This window comes from Dipodomys ordii, unplaced genomic scaffold, assembly GCF_000151885.1.
Source record: "Dipodomys ordii isolate 6190 unplaced genomic scaffold, Dord_2.0 Scaffold95, whole genome shotgun sequence".
Taxonomy (NCBI): Eukaryota; Metazoa; Chordata; class Mammalia; order Rodentia; family Heteromyidae; genus Dipodomys; species Dipodomys ordii.
Genome location: NW_012267311.1, coordinates 1,958,957 through 1,971,632, shown reverse-complemented (window position 1 = coordinate 1,971,632; position 12,676 = coordinate 1,958,957). Strand labels below are relative to the sequence as shown.

Here is a 12,676-nt window from a genome sequence, read left to right as displayed (position 1 = left end):
AAAAAAAAATCACATTCTCTATGCTAGAAAAAGTAGTGAGAAGCAATGTTCTAAAACAAGTTAACCCAAAATTACAATATTTTGGTCAATGTTTACTCTTTTTTGTTTTTATTCTGGTACTGGGGATTGAACTCAGGGCACCATACATGGTAGGCTTGTGTTTTACTATGTGAGCCACATTACCAGCACAATTTCAAAGGACATTTCTCTAAGTCTGGAGAGTAATAGATCTAAAACTACTTTTGTTGGTGGGAAAACTATAGGGAAAGCTTTAGTTCCTCTCTTTAATTTTACTGGTAGGGTTCTCTTTCCACTGAGCTGTGCATCCAGTTTGTAAGTTGAAGGGAGGCTTGAGATTGAGTTTATAACTGTGGCAGTTTTTCTCTCTTCTCTTGAGTGACAGGCTACTCTCACGTAACAGAATCAACACAGTAACTGTAGAGGAAGGTAGAGGTAGACCAGATGCATACATCATTTTGTAGCAGTGTGCCAGGAAAAGAATTGGGGTAGTAATAGGGCACCAGTAGCTCATGCCTATAATCCTAGCTACTTAGGAGGCTGAGATCTGAGGATTGTGCTTTGAAGCCAGCCCAGGCAGGAAACAGTGACTTTTATCTCCAATTTATAACAAAACGTCAGAAGTAGAGTTGTACCTCAAGTAGTAGAGTGCTGGAGATGAAGGAAAAAGCTAAGAGATAATACACAGGAAGGCCCTGAGTTCAAGCCCTAGTACTGGCACATCCACACAAAAACAAGTGGTGAGGTGAGGAGAAAACAGCTTACATATGTGTTCAATTAGGCTACTTAATAGCATCCACAGACAGAAATAGTAAAGAATGAGCGGGAGCCCAAAGCAAGCATAGTCAGGAGTCATTGGTAGCAGGTCATACCCTGGCAAATGGGAGCAAGATTTTAGGCTTATCCTTGTCCTGCTATCAATAGCCAGCCCAGCTGCTGTCCAAAGAGGTAGACTTTGATTGCAAAGGTTTAACAGAACAAGGTGGAAAAACTCTTATATTCATAAAACAAGAAATCCCCTTTAATGAAGACTCAGGTCAGATTTGAGTATGTTATGTATATATTAAGAGCTGAGCTGAAGGCTCAGGTGGTCAGTCATTTGTCCCTATAGCAAATGCAAGTCCCTGAGTTCAAGCCCAGATACCACCACTAACTAAAATATATATGTGTTAAACTCATGGAATTCAACATTTTCTGGGATTGAAGGGGAGAAAACACAGATTTAGACAATTGGGGCTCTCTTCCTTTTGTTTCATTCAATAGGTTGACGCTTATGGTAGGTGTCATTATGTTTGAAACAGTGAGTATTATGTATCTATCTGTAAAGGATCTCTAAAGGTTTTTGAGAAGGCAGTCCTGGGGCTTGAAATCAGAGCCTGGGCGCTGTCCCTGAGTTTTTTTTTTTTAGCTCAACGCTAGCACTCTACCACTTGAGCCATAGCTCTGCTTCCAGCTTTTTGGTGGTTAATTACAGATAAGAGCCTCAGGGACTTTTCTGCTCAGACTGGCTTCAAATTGATCCTCAGATCTCAGTCTCCTGAGTAAACCAGCACCCACCTAGGATTTCTAAAGTTTTGCCCACCACAAAAGAGAAAGCATGGTTCACATGAATCATACACTCTATGTACAGTGCCTTTTATGGGCATTTTGAAGAAGCAATTGGAATACCATTAGGAGAACCAATAAATCATCTATGAGATGTTTAAAAAACAATACAAATAGTTGGCTTAGTTCCATGGAAGTTGCAAATCATTATGCTGTGGCAGTACTCAGAATTACAGTTAATATGGCTTTTCTTTTGGGATGCAGGTTCACCGGATACAGATTGATGAAAAATTCAGCAGAGACAGTCAACAAAAACCCAAACCTGCTCCTGTTAAGGAGAATAAGAAACTGCTGTGTGGCAAGTGCAAGGGTTTGGCATGCTACACGGCTGAGGTCCGAGTGATAGAGGTAATAAGCAGCCTTCTTTTCCAGACCTATTTGATGTCTGTTCTCTATGAAATATTGATGGGAGGAATATTATTACTTCTGTTGCTATTGTTGTCATGGCTCTTGTATTTTAAAAAATATAGGACCTTCTTGGTAAAAAGGTTAATTGTATAGGAATACAAGACAGTGTCACTACAGAAGGGCACACAGATTAGATTACAGATGACAAGGTAACAGTTGGACAAGAAAAGTAGGTTGCGAGGCCCACAACCTGGTAGGGTGACATGTTGCCTATTTTGTAAGAGGGTTAGATAAGAAGAGTCTTGCCCTTCACAGATCTTAACAGCTCTCCTTTTTGAATAGATGAGGAACATCTGCTTCTAGGAGCCAGGTTTGCTGGGAAGTTTGTCTTCCTCCTGTTTGTGAGGCGCTCTGGGTCCCCTCACTTAGCAATCCTCCAGTGTGTGACTGGGTGAATGGACCCTGAGCTGGCCCTCAGGTGACTCGTATTTCTTTCTTTTCCTAACTGAAAATTAAGTGAGAACATACCTGCTTTTCATCTCAGGTGACTGTGGCTTTTTTTTTTTTTTGCCCTCCTGGGGTTTAAACTCAGAGCTTTCTGCTTGCTAAGCAGGTGCTTTACCACTTGAGTCACACCTTCAGTCCTTTTTCCTTGTTTTTTTTTTGTCAGGAGTGGGGCCTGGGTGCTATCCCTCAGCTCTTCAGCTCAAGACTAGTGCTGTACCACTTGAGCCACAGCGCCACTTCTGGCTTTTTCTGCTTATGTGGTGCTGAGGAATCGAACTCAGGGCCTCATGCATGCAAGGCAAGCACTCTACCACTGAGCCATCTTCCCAGCCACTTCTTTTATTTTTAAAATAGGGTGTCACCAATGAATTGGACCATGATCCTAGTTATACTTCGTAGCTGGGATGCCAAATGTGCTCTGGTATGCCCAGCTCTTAGTTGAGAAAGGGGCTTATAAACTTTGTGTTCTAGTTTTGAACTGTAGTCCTCTTGATCTCAGCCTCCTAAGTAGCTAGGATTTCAGGTGTGAGCCACCATGTTTGGTTTGAAGGTTCCCCCACCCCTTGTAAGGAAAAAGAAAGGAAAAAAAATGCCAGGAGTTGGTGGCTTACTTCTGTAATCCTAGCTATTCAAGAGGCTGAGATCTGAGGTTCATGGTTTGAAGCCAGACAGAGCAAGAAAGGCTATGAGACTCTTATCTCTAGTTAACCACCTAAAAAAATAATTGGAAGTGATAGGGTATTAGCCCTAAGCAAAAAAGCTCAGGGACAGTGCCCAGCCCTGAGTTTGAGTCCCACGACTGGCCAAAAAAAAAAAAATCACAATCAGGGATTGCTTCTAACATTCTCTTATTTGCGCTGTGTCTCCCTTTACCTTAGGATTGCCATTACACTGTAGTTGGAAATGCCTTCAAAGAGCGCTTTGTGATTAAACCACACCCCAAGCCCAAGACCTATGGGAGTTTTGTGAAGAAAGCAAAGATATTCTGTGCCAGACCAGACTGCAACCATGACTGGGGAATACACGTGAAGTATAATGCATTTGAGATTCCGGTCATCAAAATCCAGAGTTTTGTTGTAGAGGATGTTGCAACCAGAGCTCAGACATGGTTCTCAAGGTGGAAGGACTTTAACTATGAGTGGACACAATTTGCTCCTGCAGAAATGTCCATATGACTTAGGACCTCAGTCTTCTGCTCTAGGCAGTGGTGAGTGAAATTAATCCAGTGAGTACCACCATGAATTGCGGTTCCTCTATGATGATATTCGACAGCTCATTCTGTATTAAATATTTATCACTTAACCTCACCTTCTGTTTTCAGCAGTTTGAACCTCATTACATACACAAAACACAGGGCATCATAGCATTGAATGCTTTGCAGGTTAACAGAACTCACAGCGCTTAGGGAAAAGTTAATCTAGCTGCTCAGGAGGCTGAGCTCTGAGGATAATGGTTTGAAGCCAGCTCAGGGAGGAGCTGTGAGACTTTTCTCTCTAAGTAACCCCCCAAAAGCTAGAAATGGAGCCGTGACTCAAATGAATGCTAGCCTTGAGCAAAAAAGCTCAACAACAGCACCCAGAACCCAAGTTTAAGCCCCAGGACCGGCACCAAAAACAAAACAAAACAAACCCTACTGCCAACGAACATGTAACTTCTCAGGGTACATTGAGAGGAACGAATGAGACGTGGAAAGGTTTTCCATACCTTCTTTTTCCTAACCTACTACAGATTGGCCTTTGTCCTTAACAATCTGCTGAAATTGTTCTTTTTTAAATCATTAAGTAGTTATATGTACAAAGAGTTTTCATTTTAACATGCCAGTTAATGATATTGTTCTGCTCAAGGCTAGGGGTGATTGCAGCTGCCAGACCCACTGATGTAGTAGGTGGATTGTGGCCTAGCCCTTGGCAAAAAGCTTGAGACCTAAGTTGAAAAAAAAAAAAAGAAAAATATGGGGCCGGGAAGGTGGCTCAGTGATAGAGTGCTTGCCTTGCATGCATGAGGCCCTGGATTCCATTCCTCAGCACCATATAAACAGAAAAAGCCAGAAATGGTACTGTGGCTGAAGTGGTAGAGCACTAGCCTTGAGATGAAGAGCCAACGGACAGCGCCCAGGCCCAGAGTTCAAGCCCCACAACTGACTGAAAAAAAGCAAAACTAAACCAAAAAAGGGCTGGGGATGTGGTTCAAATGGTAGAGTACCTGCCAAACAAGTGTGAGTTGGCCCTGAGTTCAAACCCCCATACCATCAAAACAAAAATCAAGGAAACTACCCAACTCTTGTTGCTTTGTCTTTCCTCTTTCCCAGTCTTTACATTGGTTCCTCTTTTCTGATACCTATGTCATTCTAAGTGTATGTGTTAAGGCAACAGATATATAGCAGTCCACTGTGTAGCATGGTAGTGGAAACATTTCAGTAGTGAGAGCACATCAGTTACACAGCATTCCTTGAAAAGGGCTTTTGGTATTTTATCAGCCTCATATGTTCTGTTCATTTCTTCTCATGTTCTTTGAATAGTAATCTGAAGCCATTACCCAATAATAGTTAATGGTTAACACTTGGGCTGTTTTTAATCCAAGTCCCCTGAATGATACTGCCAAAGTAGTTTTTCTTGGCTGTCCTTCCTACTTAAATAATCAGCATATGTACCCAAGTTTATTCTGGTGTCTCTCAGAAAGGTTTGTTGACAATTCAGAAACATGGAGACAACAGGAAGAATTTTATTATTTCTATCAGATCAAGAATTTCATTGAGCTGGGTGCTAGTGGCTCACACCTGCAGTCCTGCTCAAGAGGCTGAGATCTGAGGTTCACAGTTCAAAGCCAAGCCCTGGGCAGGAAAGTCCATGAGAGTCCAATTATCCACCAAAAAAGCCAAGGAGAGCAGAAGGCCCTCAAGTCAGGCACCAGAACTCATTCTCTCTCTCTCTCTCTCTCTCACACACACACACACACACACACAGAATTTCATTTAAGCTTCTTCCTAAAATTGATCGACATCAAATGTTTGTAGATCACTAGATTATCAATGGCATTGCAAAACTTCAGAGGTTATAGTTCAGTAGTATGTTCAGCACACAGGACCACACAACCCTTTTCACATAACACCTGCTGATATTTGAAGATGACTGAAGACTGTCCAGTGCACAGCTGGCCAAGATACCCACATCACTCTGCAGGTGGATGGGATGAGTTGCAGCCTTTCTTCCATTTGATCTGCTGAGCAGTCCTGCGGGCAAGTAGCCTGAGAAGTTTGCTAGTTATATAGCTTCTCTCTGCACTGATGCTTATTTTGCAGATGAGGAAAAAGAACCTAAAGATTGGTTTTCATAAGATGTATGAAAAGTGCGTCTTATGTAGTAGGCACTTGATGATTACTAATAATATTCTTAGTAAGATGTAATAAAATGGATTGCTTAAATCAACTTGCTGGGAGCTTATTTTGTATTGGTATTTCATTAGACTATCTCTTTTTACATGGGATTCCCTTCCTTTACCGCTTTAGTTTTAAGAACTGTAATAGGAGATATGAAGTGTCTATGGGAAATGTGTATCAGAAGTTAGTGTAGGTGAAGGCAAACAGACCTTCAAACTAGAAGAAAGCAGATGAAAGCTAAATCAAGACCACCAAGAATTCCTTTGACTTTTACATGGAATCCTGCCCCTCCCAGGCATGGGCCTTTTTCTGACCAACAGTTGAAATGCTGGTCGCTGGCTTTCCTGATAAAGGCTGTTCCTCAGAACCGGGGACTCTTTTCCATGGTCACGGGCCCAATCCCCATGAAAGCACCCTGGTAGGGTACACAGCCATTTGTATTTTTTGGAGTTCTCCAGGTGGCTCAGATTAGATGCCTGTTCTATAACCACAGGCCTCATTATCTTAGGGGGTCCAGCCAGTCCTGACATGGTGTTTACACGCTGAAATGAAGTTTTCTGTCCAAGGCCTGATTGTGAAAGATCTGATGCCAAAATATGCTACAAAGTTGTAGCAACCTGAACAGTATGGTACTGTCATAAAAACACACAGTATAATGGATGTGTCAGAAATGAACTAATATATACATGATCAATTGAGTTTTGACAAGGGAGCTAAAAACATACAATGAAGAACGGAGAAGTTGCTTTCCAAAATGGTGTTGGGAAAACTGGAAGTCCATATGCAAAAGAATGAAACTGGATCTTTATCTCATGCCATGTGGAAAAATCAACTCAAAATGAATTAAAGACTTAAACATGAAACCTGACACAAGAAAGTACTGGAATGTATTGAATACATCTTTGACATTGGTATAGGTAATGATTTTTTTTGGCAATAATCCCAAAAAGCACAAACATCAGACAAGACTACATCAAAATAAAAGATTCTATAGACAAGGAAACAAGGACAGATACTATTTTCAAGTCAAACATTTGATAAGGAGTTAAGATCTAGACGTTATGGATATTACAACTCAACAACAAAAATGAAATAATCCAATTTTTAAAATGACCTCAACAGACATATAAGCCATAGAAATGGCTAATATGTGAAAAATCATTAAAAATTATTAATCATCAGGGAACTGAAAATTAAAACTATAATGAGATTTCAAAGATGTTAGAATGGTTACTATCAAAGAGATCAAAGTGCAATGAGAATGTTTGCCACAATGGAAACATTTACAGAGCCAGAAAGAAACAATATACATACAGTCTGAAGAAAACTAAAAATATATGATCCAGCAATCCCACCTCTGGATATATTATTAAAAGAAATAAATAAAACTCATGGAAATGTAGAATAGAATGGTAATTGCCAAAGGCTGGGGAACCCATTGTGTTCATAAATTGCATGTTCAGTCGAAAGTCCTTTGGGCAACTTCTTAAAGACAATAATAATTAGTAAAACTAATAAAAACTGGAAGCTGGGCACTCAAGGCTCATGCCTTGCTACTCAAGAGACTGAGATCTGAGGATTGCAGTTTGAAGTCAGCCTAAGCAGGAAAGTCCATGAGATTCTCATCTCTAATTAATGACCAGAAAACTGGAAGTGGTGCTCGTGGCTCCAAGTGATAAAGCGCTAGCCTTGAGTAAACGAGCTCAGGGACAGCCTTCAGACCCGAGTTCAAGCCCCATGACTGACAAAAAACCAAAACAAAAAAAACAAAATGGAAGTACTGGGCTGATGTGAAAGAGTACAAAATTACAGGATTAAGTTCAAGAGCTCTATTGTACAACGTAGTGATTACAGTTAACAATACATTATTTCTAACATATTCCTGACCACCATGAATAGTATTCTTGTAATACTGCTAAAAGGTACTGACTCAATGGAGCCACTCTATAATATGTACTTCAAAATACTTCAAAACAATTTGTACACAGCAAGTACATATGATTTTTATCAATGAAACTTTTTTTTTTTTAGAAAATACAAAACAAGCTCCTCTCCGAGCATTCCATTTTAATCAGAAACTGATTGGGTGGAGCTGGGGTTCTGGGGACCGAATAAGGAGCTAGCGGATGTTCTTAGCTCTCTGGTTGTGGTGCAGCTCTGGAGTCACACAGGCACAGACTGTTAGGCCTGGAGCCTGGGTGCCCGGGCAGGAGGCAGCATGCTGGCTTCCTGAGAAGACAGACTAAGGGGAAATCAAGGATTCATAAACTGGTAATACCTAAGAAAAGCTGTAGCTTTGGTGCAGAAGATCAGCTTTCAAGTTCTGATATCTCCATTTACTAGACTTAGGACTTGCTAATTAAGCTCTTATTGAGATAGTATAACAACACTTTCTCTCCCACGATGCTCTAATTTTAAAATGTGAATATGTTTAAGAACATCATTGAAGGAGATTAACTTAGGTTCTCTGTTAGGCACAGGTTGGTGTCCTCTCAGAATTCATATGCTGTTTCTAACCCTTACATTTGTACGGAGCTAGGAATGCTAATGCAAATAGTGTTTTTTATAAGGAATATTATAACATCAATTCACTCTCCCTGTCTATTACAAATACGAGGAAAGGTCATCTGCAAGCCAGGGGAAGGGTAAGCTCACCAGAAATCAAGTTGGCTAGAACGTACAGGCCCAGTACTGGGAGAATAAAAACTTCTATTGAGTAAGCCATACGACCTGTGGTATTTTGTTCTAGCTACCTGAGCAGACTCAGATATGTCTTCCAGTGCCTTCAGTGAAGATAAGCAAATATACTTCAGGACAGGAGTATGGCTCGCCATACTTATGACCTTGCTATGCTGTGGGCTGGTCTTTCTTGTCTGTTACTTCACAGGGCAGGAGACCCGCTGGGTCCTTCACACATCCATCTCCTGCTGATGCAGTGTCCTTGCAGACACAGGAAGACATGAGAGCCACACAGGCTTCAGGAAGATGCACTCTCTCCGTCACAAAACCCCAGCCACCCTCCCACTCAATTTCAAAGTCAACAGAATTTCCAAGAAAATAGATTTAATCTCATTCAAGTTATAAAATGTTCTGTCTTGCTCCCCCAGCCACCTCCAAACAAAGGTCTCTTCTTGACAAATGCAAAATTTTCTAGGAAAAATTGGTAAGGATAAAAAGAGAAAATGGTCTTTTGTGTTGATCTCTCAAAAAAGGTACATAATAATAGAAAATTTCCAATGTTTGCCCTATCCACAAGCTGTCTGAATCATGAGCTGTGAAGGGGAATCAGTCAGTGCGATGATTTGAAGTGTGAACCAGTCTTAGCCTGCTTGTGTCAGTTAACACTGCTCTAAGATGCAGAGCAACAGACCTGAGGTGAGAGAAGGACTTCCTGGAGCAGAGGAGAAAGGAACAATAAAAGAGGATATAAAGCATTATGAGGATGCTTGTTAGTGTTCAGCTTAAGATTAATGGGCAAGGGTAAAAAAGAAAAATCAGTGTCCCATGCTGAGTGATTTTAGAGACAGGCTAGTTGTCTTTCTGACACTATTGATCTTCTTATGATTCCAGCTTCTGAGTTCTAGGAATCGATAAAAAGATAAACAGGTAGAGCATGTGGAAATATCTCCCCTCCAGGGATGACATTCAATACTGCAGAGCCCACTGGCTTTGTCCACAAGGCTGTAGCCTTGTGGGGGTTGGGGAGGCTGGGAGCCCTGTGCCTTGTGGGTAGCAGCACCCAGACTGGGTCTACTTGGCCATCTTGCGGATCATGTAATTGAGGATGCCCCCGTTATGGAAATATGTGAGCTCCACGTCGGTGTCGAACCTCATGATGACCTGGAAGGTCTTCCCGGTGTCTAGCTGCAATGGAGAAGAGAGAGAAGATGGATGAAGCGGAGGCAGATAGCTGAGGGGGAGGAGCAGATCACCCACAGCTCAGGGAGACTGCACCAGCCTGCCCGCCCCTTAGCCTGCCACTCAATGTGGCCCATGTACCAGCAACCACGGTCTCTCCCCCCCCCCCCCGGCCCAGACCACTGAATCAAGACTGCATTTCCCCAAGACCCAAGGAGTTTGACCTGCTCACTGGAGCACTGTAGGGAATTAATGATGGCGGTGACATTGGGATGACACGTTCCCAGCCTTCTCCAGGCTCCCTGTTGAAGTGTCTTGGGATGGCAGCCCTGGGGCCTTCCTCACATGGGGCTCAGTCACTGTTGCCTCTACAGTGAGGCTTTAAAGCCAGAGCTGGGGCGAGGCTCAAGGAAGTGGTGAATGCGTATTTACATCATAAGTGATGTGAAAATGTCCTCTCTCTGAACCATCTATGTGATTCTCTGGGTAAGTGGGACTGAAGCAGGAGGGAGGAGCTGGGAGCTGAGACTGGAACTGAGGGTCATCCTGTGACGTACAGAGCAACCAGGAATCCACAGGTATCCTCTTCATGTTGTGAAGGCTGGTGGAAAGGTATCAGTAGGACTACAGGCTAATGCAGCCCTATATAATTTTGTTGTTGTTATTATGATGTTGTACAAAGAGGCTACCAGTTCACAAGTCAGGTAATGTGTATATTTCTTTTTTGGACAATGTAATCCTTTACTTTGCTTTCCCCCAGTTTCTTCCCCCATCCCTGCCTACAAGTTACATGGGTCATTTTCCACAGTGTCTGCCCAACAGAAAGACTGCATTTGTTCACCCTTACTTTCCCTCCCTCCCCCCCCACCCCGCACACCTACCTTGCCATCCTTAATAGAAAAAAAAAACAGCAAAACTAAACACTATCACCACCAACAATGACAGTAACAACAACAAAAAACCCCATTTTTTTCATTTTCTGGAGTTTGTTTTAATAAGTATTCTAAATGTACAGAGAAGTCACAGTTTTGGGTTCCTCCCCTGAGGGTATCCTCCTTTACTCTGTGTGTGGACGCCTGGAGTCCTGGCTAGGTTATCATGTCCAGCTATATTTTACACCTAGCTTCCACATATGAGAGAAAACATGCCATTTGTTTTTCTGAGACTGGCTTACCTCACTTAGCATTATTTGTTCTAGATCCATCTATTTCCCTGCAAATGACATAATGTCATTCTTTGTAATCGATGAGTAAAATTCCATTGTGTATATGTACCACAGGTTTTGGATCCACTCATCTGTTGTAAGGCATCTGGGCTGTTTCTGTAACTTGCTATTGTGAATAGAGCAGCAGTGAACATGGATGCCAAGTGTGTTTATGGTATCCTGATCTGTAATGAGCTCAATAGATTCTCAGGAGTAGTATAGCTGGGTCACACTACTGAGTGATTTTTGTTTCCCTAAATCTCACTTGTTTCCTGTCAAAAGATACAGCAGGTGTGGGCATGGGGAAGTCCACTTACCTTAACCTGGACTCTCATGCGTGGCTTGAGGCTGTCTGGAATGCTGATCGTGTATCGTTCCCGCCCTGTGAGGCCCAGGGTGTCTGCGTTCTCCCCAGGGAGATACTCCAGGGGGATCACCCCCATGCCCACCAGGTTGCTGCGGTGAATGCGTTCATAACTCTCGGCCAGAACAGCTTTGATTCCCTGAAGAGCCAACAGAGTAGTTGTTCCTTTCTTTTTTATCCTTTAGGCAAATGGAAACGTCTCTGCCTTCAGGGAGAGCAAACACTCAGGAGGTAAGAGCGCTCTGTGTTCCCGTCTGTGGGGACACTCAACGAGCCATGAACTGGCTGTGGGCCACGGGGAGCTGCCTGGCTGTGCACATACACGGCTCTATTCTCACTGACACACCGCAAGCGGTTCCACTGGCTGTGAAGTACTCACTCCTCGTTTCTGAGAGACTGGGAGCCTATTCTTGCCAGAAAAACTCCCTTAGCAGCCTGGGCCTGCCCCCTCATGTCTGTCCTTTGAGAGCCTCACAGATGGCACAGTAGCTGGCACAGTAGCCAGTCCTTACTGTGCACTGCCCTTATACTTCCTGTGTCAGGGATTGAATTGAATCAAATAACATCTTGATATTAAGCCTCCTATAAAGGAGACCTCAAGACAATGGCCTAAAATACATGTGGGGCCCCCAACTCTGAAAATGTTATGGTCACTTTGAAACTCTGTACAGAACAGACATCTGTGTGTACACCTTCTGGATAAAATGTCAGATTCACAAATGTTCCTCCAAAGCTCATTTGCACACCTCCCCCAAAATCTGTGATTTCTAGGACATGGTCGCTGAGCAACTAAAGGGCCTTCCCCTTCACTGAGCCATCCAGAGGCAGGAGAAGAATGCATATTAGACACTTTTCAGAGCTTGCTGTGGAATGACTTCTTGGTGAGCAGAGCAGCAATTTATTCCAGGGTGCCCTTCCAGCCTCCCTTCCATCCCCGGGTGGGGTGGGGGGAGGAGCACAGGCCTGCACAGGCTCTGTTGCACACTCACCAGCAGGAAGGGGCCCTTGGCTGCCCAGTCCCGGGAGCTGCCTGCACCATACTCCTTGCCGGCCAAGACGATCAAGGGAAGGCCGGCCTGCTGGTACCGCTCAGCAGCATCAAACACATCAAGCTAAGGAGGAGAAGAGGAAGGTTTTACAGATGCAGAAGAGGCAACAAAGTGGCCCAGGCCTTAGTGAGTCCTGGAGAGAGAACAGAAAGTCTCTAGACGGAGTCAACATGAAGTCAACAGGAAACTCAACCTACAAGTCCTTAGTTATTCTACCTGTTGATTTCTACCAAGTTGACTTTTACATATGTGTGTGTGTGTGTTGATTTCTACCAAGTTGACTTTTATATAAGTGTGTGTGTATAAAATTATATAACTATATAATTTTTTGGTGGTGGTACTGGGGT

At 42.9% G+C, this 12,676-nt stretch overlaps 2 protein-coding genes across 3 annotated transcripts in view; one reads left to right on the top strand and one right to left on the bottom strand.

The window, feature by feature from the left end:
- The window catches only part of Ddx58 (DEAD (Asp-Glu-Ala-Asp) box polypeptide 58), a 46,609-nt gene extending 40,706 nt beyond the window's left edge, over positions 1 to 5,903 (top strand). Inside the window, exons 17-19 of one of the 2 annotated variants that reach the window (XM_013026655.1) lie at positions 1,828 to 1,971; positions 3,357 to 3,685; positions 5,603 to 5,903. In XM_013026655.1, coding sequence (XP_012882109.1) covers positions 1,828 to 1,971; positions 3,357 to 3,653 — 441 coding nt within the window. In that variant the 3' untranslated portion in view covers positions 3,654 to 3,685; positions 5,603 to 5,903. Of the gene's footprint in view, positions 1 to 1,827; positions 1,972 to 3,356; positions 3,799 to 5,602 lie in introns of those variants that run through there. The other variant, XM_013026654.1, reaches the window with a different exon arrangement.
- A 2,997-nt stretch (positions 5,904 to 8,900) lies between these two features.
- Positions 8,901 to 12,676, bottom strand: part of Aco1 (aconitase 1, soluble) — a 50,689-nt gene continuing 46,913 nt past the window's right edge. The window contains exons 19-21 of the mRNA XM_013026642.1: positions 12,270 to 12,392; positions 11,234 to 11,419; positions 8,901 to 9,718 (exon numbers count right to left, since the gene is read on the bottom strand). Coding sequence (XP_012882096.1) covers positions 9,605 to 9,718; positions 11,234 to 11,419; positions 12,270 to 12,392 — 423 coding nt within the window. The 3' untranslated portion in view covers positions 8,901 to 9,604. The remainder of the gene's footprint in view (positions 9,719 to 11,233; positions 11,420 to 12,269; positions 12,393 to 12,676) is intronic.